This window comes from Physeter macrocephalus, chromosome 14, assembly GCF_002837175.3.
Source record: "Physeter macrocephalus isolate SW-GA chromosome 14, ASM283717v5, whole genome shotgun sequence".
NCBI lineage: Eukaryota > Metazoa > Chordata > Mammalia > Artiodactyla > Physeteridae > Physeter > Physeter macrocephalus.
In genome coordinates this window covers 22,374,631-22,382,867 of record NC_041227.1, presented here as the reverse complement: position 1 = coordinate 22,382,867, position 8,237 = coordinate 22,374,631, and the positions used below count along the sequence as shown (strand labels likewise).

Here is an 8,237-nt window from a genome sequence, read left to right as displayed (position 1 = left end):
TCAAAAGCAGATTTATTGTTATAGTTTAGTTTCAAAAACAAAGTATCATCCAGTGGTTATGAGGAATCTAGGAAAACCTGTCCCAGTAATGCCAACTTTGAGGTAAAGGGCTGACTGGGGCAGCTGAGAAGTGGGATTTTCTGCTTGGTGGCCTTCTTCTCCTTTGCCCGGTCATAGTTTTCAGGGGAAGACAATGTTCCTGGCCCTGTTGGGGGTTCCCATGGCCCTGAGCTCATAGTTTTCTTCTGAACTCTCGACCTATTCCGTTTGAGAGAGTAGAATTCCCTCATCAGATCTTCCACTTCCCACTGCTCTTCCTTCAGCCTCCGGCAACAGTGCAGGGCGGCGGGGTCAATGGGGTGCGCTTCTGTGTTGAAGATGTAACCCCCGGCCCCCAGGATGCACTCCCCGTAGGGGGTTATCACCGCATCGAAGGTGGAGCCGTTGTTGTGGATGAAGTTGGTCGGGTCAAACAGCAGGTAGAGGTATTTCACGGTCTCGGCCAGGAAGAAAGACTCCATGCGGTTGTCAAGCTTGTGGTCTCGCAGATCTTTGATCTGCCACGTGGGGGAGGGAAGCAAGTCAGACCAGCATCACAGTACAGCAGAAAGGGTCAGGGGACCCTGTCAGGCATTCCCGCTCTGCCACTCGGTGACCGCAGGCCTTTGGGCAAATCACTTAACTTTTCAGAACTTTGCCCTTTTCCCAGCCATCATCATCTCTCACCCAGGTTATCACAATTTTCAGCTGGGCTTCCTGCTTCCATGCTTATCCTAAAGTATATTTATATCATATATCTTACCTGTCACTCCTTCATGGAAACCCCTCTGCTGACACCCCATTTCCCACAGACTAAAATCAAAGTCCTTATCGTGGCCTAACAGGTCCTTGGTGATCTGGCTCCTGCTCCCTCCCTGACCTCATCTCTTCCTGCTCTCTCCCTGGTTCTCGCAGGTCCAGCCACATGGCCTTTCTGTTCTGTGAACAAGCACACGCCCAGCCCGGTTCTTTTCATTGGTGTTCTTGCAACCTGGAGCACTCTGCCTTCAGATGCCCTCCCACTCTTTCACTTCCTTCAGGTCGCTGCTCAAATGCTACCTCATCAGAATGGTCTTCCCTGGCCCCCCTACACGATACAACAATCTCCTATCCCCTTTATCTTACCCTTTTGTGACTCTAAACATTGATCTAATCATCCCCTTTTTTAATGATGTAAAAATGTAGCATCATTTACTTAGCTAATCCTCCCTTAACGGACATTAAGGTGGTTACCAAGTTTTTTGCTCTTGTCAACAACTAATTAGGAGTCTTTATGAAGAGAAATTCATACTGAGTTTACAGTCAGGGATGAGTAAGTTTACTTGCTACAAACATTTATTTTAGCTTCTCAGAATTAGCAATACATTTTCTTAAACGAAACTAATTCTCAGTAGACATCTATTTTACACCAAAAAAATGTGACTAAAACATGGACTTAATGTACCAAGAATTATTATTCTCTCGCCCTGTTTGCCAAAGGCCAAGGAGTCAGTTGCCTGTTCCCATCATTCGCCTTGGAAGGGCTCCAAAACACTTCACTTTCATGGAAATAAGTCAAGAATTCCTAAGGGCCCAATGCGCTCATCCACTTTGGCTTTTCACAAAATACAACATATTAGAAACTAAAACCTATCATTGCTTTATATTTCTCCTACACATATAGGTCTTTTCTTTAAAAACATGTATCTATGTTTTACTTATAGAATATAATCCCATTACAACTTTTTGAAAGAGAAGTTTTTTGTTTGTTTTTAATTCCTTACCCTAAAAAAAACCTCTGTAGGCTTTTTGGCAAATAGGCTTCCAGGCTATTTGCTTACATATCTGGTTTTTACATGTCTGTAACCACTGTTTATTTCTGTCTTGCCTGCCTGGGTCCTCTAAGGATGTGACATGGCTCTCGTCCTTGACCCTTTCAATCCATTCTCCACAGAGCAGCCAGAGTGACCTTTCTAAAATACAAATCAGAGCATGTCACTGCTCTGCTGTAAATCCTCCCAAGCTTATCATCCCAAGCAGAACAAAAGCCAAACTCTTCCCCACGACTTATACAAAGCCCTGCGCGATCTAGCCCCTGCCAACTTCTGGGGCTGTATCGCCTCCCACTTTCCTCCTTGCTCACGCTCTCCAGCCACACTGGCCTTCTTTCTGTCTCCCAGATACACATTCTTTGTTTTTTTTACTAAAATGTCACCTCAGGGGCTTGGTCTTTCTTCATTGCTATAACCCTCAGCCTAGCACAGCACCTGGCCCGTGAAAGACACTCAGTAAATATCTGTGAGACCAGTACAGCTGTTCCATTAAGGATCCCTGGGTTTGCAAATAAGGCTATGGGACTCTGTAATTCCCTTCTAGAATCCATTTTGCAGGCCTTTTTGCAAAATGTTTCACGATACTCACCCTTGCCAAGTAGCCTATTCCAACAGCTAAAGAATCTCTGAAGCGGGGAGAACGCCAAGGGCATGGAGTCAAGACCCCTGGGAACTAATCCTAGCTCCACCTCTACTAGCTCTGTGACCTTTAGCAAGGCTCTCAGCTTCTGCTCCTCAGTTTCCCCATCTAAAAAATAAAGGCATTACTTATATCTCTAAGGTCCCTTCCAGTGCTAATATTCCAGAGGCTCTTTAGCAGCAGGGGGAGACATTTCCCAATTCTTGGGCCCGTGGAAACACTTACAGTGGCAAATCCACATTCCACCTTGCTGATTTTTTCGATGGATTCCACAGCATCTCTTCCGAGTTCTAAGAGGGTGGGGTCCCCCGTGGCACGGTAGAGGTACATGGCACTCTCAATGAGTTCTGCAAAGTTCAAAGCAGACCTTCCTCACCCAGTGGCTGAGCAGAGAAGGCTTGGGGACTGCCTGGGCCAGTGAGAGATTCCTTCTCTCCACACCATGTCCACAGGGTCCCAACTAGGGGGAACATGGGACAACTCAATCAATACTGAATCTTCAGAGCCAATATACCCAGTCTGAAGCTTAGTGGAATTATTGCACCATGGACTCCCATCCCAAGGTAGAGACAGGCAGCCAGGTTCTGGGATAGGGAAGGTGGCAGAGGCTGCTGCCTATCTCCCAATATCTGTTCCCTCCTTCTTCCTTAGTAACAGAAGAGCTAACTTTATCCAAGCACATGGCCGCCTAGACTAACAACTATTCCCAGCAGGCAGGTGTGGGATTAAGATCCCTGCCACCAAAGAGAGTCATGTAAGGCCAGAAAACCAGAGAGAAATAAATTTCTATTTTATCTAAGCTACTACTTTGTCTCTGTCACGTACAGCCTAACCTAATCCTAAAACTTAAAAGAGTATGAGCCTGTCATTACAAGGCCCTTTCCAAGATGGGACAGGCCAAAAGATAAAAGTTAAGATACTCAAGAATCAACTTTCAATCTAGCAAAGATGCAGCCATCAGTTCTCTGTGCCCAGAACAAGGCAACAGTCTTGCCCTGTTCTACACCACAACTGGAATTTGACGTTCAGACATGGGCCCCATCATAAGATGAATATTCGCCAACTAGCCAACAGGAATTGGACCAGATGGGAATGTTTATTCCGGAGAAAAGAAAACTTAGCAAAATGTGTTTGTTGCTTTCAGATATCTAGAGAGCTGTTATGGAAAAGATTTGATTTCTAGGGTGGGCCCAGTAGGCATAAGCTACAGTTCAACAGACTTTCCTACTTCTTCACCTCTTTTTTCTCAGAGAGGAAAGAACACCTCTCCCCTCCCTATACCAACGTCTCCTCCCGATGTTCTACATCCTGTTTCCTCCTAGCCCTTGATCAGTACTTTTCTCCCTTTTGATTTACTACTGCAAACTCATTACTTATTTTTGGAGAAAAGATCACTGCCTATCTCTCCAGTTTTCTCCTACTTCTCTCTCCGTTTACCCCACAGGCCTCTAGACACTTGCTAATCTAATCACTCATATTCGAAGCAAAGATTGGGGCACATGTACTGGTAGATGAACACACTGTGTGTGTTCAAAGACAGAAAAGATGGTGTCCTCATGGGAAGCCTCTCCTTATGCTTCTCACAGCTGGCTGACTCAGTGCCCAGGGCCAAGCATCGTTTCTTGTTTTCTCTTCCTCACACATGGGCCTGCGTATGCTAGTAATTGCTTTAATTTCCTGTATATCCAGCCAACTCTCTAGAAGAGGACAGTCCAAGGTTTAGATTTGGACTTAGGTGGAGGTTAAGCCCTTCAGAGGCTTTTAGGCTAGGTTCTGTGCTCCAGAACTGCTGATCGGATACATGCACCAGAGCGTCAGGGACTGGCCAATCTAATTATAGAATAGTACCTTATCTCCCATTTGCTATTGTTTTGGGATAGGAAGGGTGACTGGTCTAAGACATTTCTGGAGTCCTGGCTGTGGTGCCTTACTTTCCACTGAGCATTCCTGCAAACAAAAAATGTTGCCTCCTTAAGTAGTGAGCCCCCTGTCACTGGTGGTAATCAAACAAAGATGAGATAACCACTTGACAGGGCTATTGCAGGGGGATTTCGATTAGAAGACCTCTCAGGTTCCCTCTAACCTTGAGAATGCACATGTCTAAGTCTTACATTTAGTCCCAAACTCTGTCTTCATTTTATCTATTGGTAACATGGGATCCGATACCATCTGAGTATTTTCTCTTTAAAAAAAAAAAAAAATGCCATGAGAATAAATGCACGAGAAATACTAAAAACAGCAGCCTCTAAGGAGTCAAAAGTGACTAATTTGCTCCTTCCAGTTGCTGCTTTACTCCCACTTCTGGTCCTCCTCCAAGACTCCTATAGCAATCATTTAGGGGACTACAGGGTTAGAGGAGGAAGGAAGTGGAGCCGAGGATGGCAAGATGGGCAGAACCCATTAGAAGGCCCATCACACAGCTAAAAGGCATTCAGGTGGGAAGAGTCTAAAACAATGGGAACGTAACCTATTTTGGCGGGGAGGGGAGATAACCGCGTGCTGACTCAACTTCCTTCCTCTGTCCCCCTTTCCCTTCCTCTCCTCACAATGTTTAACTTCAGTGAGTCAGAAGATCGGAGCTGGAAAGGAACTTAGAAGAGTTATCAAGTGTGTTGTCCCTTTCTTCTCTACATCTTGACTGCTGACCTGCAAGTGGGGAGGTGGACAAGAAGAGATGATTCACTCCTAAAGTCCATTCCAACGTTCTAACGTTCCATAGGCGCACAACTTATCTGACCTGACCCACTGACTTAACGAAGTTTGCCTACACATCTGAAATCCCAATGGCAAGAACTCAAAAGGCGTCAGCCTGGCTTTTTCCATCTCACTTGCTTGTCTGGGTTTGAAAGAGCATAAGATGTAATTAGGAGACCTGGGTTCCAGTCCTAGCTCCTATACTTAACAGCCTTGGGCAAGCCATTTCAACCCACCAGATTTCTGCCTCCTTCTCCGAAAATAAGGGGGATAAATAATTCCTAGAAGGAAAACCATCCAGAGCCACTGGAAGAAGCACATGGGAAAAAAATGGAGCTGTGAGCACTTGTGAGGCATGGAGCCTCATAGAAATGCGAGGGGTTGGGGTTCTGAGAATCAGAGCCTGTGGGCTGGCAGTGGGCCAGAGATGCTGCTTACCTGGTCGAAGCGGGTAACCCTCTCGCTTCTCCACTGTATATCCCTGAGGAATGTTGTAGAATTCCGGGAGCCCCCCAAACTGCTTCCAGACGGTGTAGTAGTTGAGGAAGGTCCTCATGGCATTGTCAATGTCCCCAATGAGGGTCTGTAGGAGAGAAGTGGTTGTCAGGCAAGCAGCCACCAGGTAGGAAACCCACATACAAAACCCCACACACAACCTCAGGGAAAAGAGGAAGCAAAGGCTTTGGAGCCAAAAAGACCTGCGATCAAACCCAGAGTCGGCCGTTTACTCAGTGTGCTGCCTCAAACCAGACACTTAACTTCTCTGAGCCTCATCTCTAACATGCAAAATACAACGTATATTTTACATTGTTGTGAGGGACAGAGGCTGTGTACGATGTCCCTGCCTACCAGTACGTGCTCAGTCGATACTGGCTGCTAACTGTTTTTAAGTAGGTACGTCAGCCATCTGATTCAAAATTCTAAGAATGAGAAAAAGATTGATTGTACTTAATCTCACTCACAAACTACCCCCCAGCAAATAACCATTTTGCATTAATTTGTAAACATAAGCAAAGATGTATGAGTATGTATTATTTCCCCCACTTTAAATACGGCTTATTAAATATACTTTTCTGTAGCTTCCTTTATTCATTTAACAATACATCTCAATTTTTCCATGTAAATACATAAAGCACTCCCTCCTATTTATACAGTTGCATAGTATTCCATTGCTTGGACCACAATTTAATTAGTTCCCTATTGACAGCTAGTTGGCTTGGTTCCAATCTTTTGCTATTGGCTACAATAATCAATGCTGCAATAAATAACCCCATACATATGTCACCTCAAACATATGTGAAGTGTGTCTGTAAGATGTATTTCCAGAGTTGGGATTGCTGAATCTGAGAATATATGCACTTGTAATTTTACTAGGTGCTTCTATGTAGCTATTCATATTAGAGTAAGCTCACAGGGAAACAGCTGACCTTCTTGACATCTCCACTGGATGTCTCAAGGATAGAACAAACTTGACAGTTTCCAAACAAAACTATCGGTCCCTTCACTCTCCTGCAGAGTTGCCTCCTTCCTTTCACCTCTCTCCCTTTTCAGTAAACAGCACTACCTTCCACTGATTCCACTCTGGCCAGATACCTGCTGGCCATCCTTGACTCCTCCCTCTTCCCCCACTCCCACATCCATTCCACCAGCAACTCCTATCAATTCTCTCTCTCTAAGACATCAAGATTTTTCTCTTTATCTCCAGAGCCACCACCTGTTCACCTGCATCTTGCACTGGGATGACCTCAAAGGCCTCCTCACTGGTCCTACCACTTGTCTTCTCCAGTCCACTCTCCCCAAGACAGCCAGAGTAACTGTCTTACTCAGTGGCTTTCCACAGGCTCAGCTTAAGGTCAGGACACCTCACCATGGCCCTCAAGGCCCTGAGCAATCTGGCCACTGCTGACTTTCCATTGACCGATCTTTCCCTTCCCTGGACTGTGGCCATGCTGCTTTTGTCTCTGATAAACATCCAACTCTTTCCTGCCTCGGGACCTTCACACATCGTGTTTCCTCTGCCTGGAACATTGTCCCCCACCCCAGGTCTTCAAATATCAGCTTGAGCATCACCACTTCTGAGGAGGCCTTCTTATCTAAAGTCAGTCCCCATCTAATATTCTCTCTTTTAGCCTCTAATTTGTTTCCTTCATTGCAACTTATTATTTTATGAATTTGTCTAAGTTTTTCTTTGTGTCTCGCCCTCTATAAACTTCACAAGGACAGGGCCTGGAATACAGCAGGCACTCAAGTATTTGTTGAGTAAATGAACAAATTTAATGTCTATAAGCCTCCTTTCTTCATCTATGAAACATCGTTTACCTCTGTGTGTTGTGATGATTCTGTGTAAAACGCCCAGCACATAAATCATTCTTTCATAAATATTTATCATCTCTATGTGCCAGACAGACTGTCAGCTAAATGTAAGCTATTAGTGTTATTATAACCTCATAGAGAAATAACCCCAGGAGCCCTTCTTAAAGCAGGAAAAGTGCCACACACAAAGCACACAAATCCTATACAAACCAAGATGGCAAAGTGTGGTATATACATACAAATGAATATTATTCAGCCTTAAAAAGAAGGAAATTCTGACACATGCTACAAGCATGAACCTTGAGGGACATTATGCTAAATGAAATAAGTCATTATGCTAAATGAAATAAGCCAGTCACAATAAGACAAATACTGTATGATTCCACTGATATGAGGTACCTGGAGTAGTCAAAATCATAAAGACAGAAAACATAATGGTGGTATGACCCAGCAATCCCACTGCTGGGCACATACCCTGAGAAAACCATAATTCAAAAAGAGTCATGTACCACAATGTTCACTGCAGCTCTATTTACAATAGCCAGGACATGGAAGCAACCTAAGTGTCCATCAACAGAAGAATGGATAAAGAAGATGTGGTACATATATACAACGGAATATGACTCAGCCATAAAAAGAAACGAAATTGAGTTATTTTAGTGAGGTGGATGGATCTAGAGACTGTCATACAGAGCAAAGTAAGTCAGAAAGAGAAAAACAAATACCGTATGCTAACACAT

General features: G+C 44.5%; 1 protein-coding gene across 1 annotated transcript in view; it reads right to left on the bottom strand.

Annotated features, from left to right (window-relative positions):
* Positions 1 to 8,237, bottom strand: part of EDEM2 (ER degradation enhancing alpha-mannosidase like protein 2) — a 30,265-nt gene continuing 22,028 nt past the window's right edge. Inside the window, exons 9-11 of the mRNA XM_007123742.4 lie at positions 5,623 to 5,767; positions 2,716 to 2,837; positions 1 to 557 (exon numbers count right to left, since the gene is read on the bottom strand). Coding sequence (XP_007123804.1) covers positions 57 to 557; positions 2,716 to 2,837; positions 5,623 to 5,767 — 768 coding nt within the window. The 3' untranslated portion in view covers positions 1 to 56. The remainder of the gene's footprint in view (positions 558 to 2,715; positions 2,838 to 5,622; positions 5,768 to 8,237) is intronic.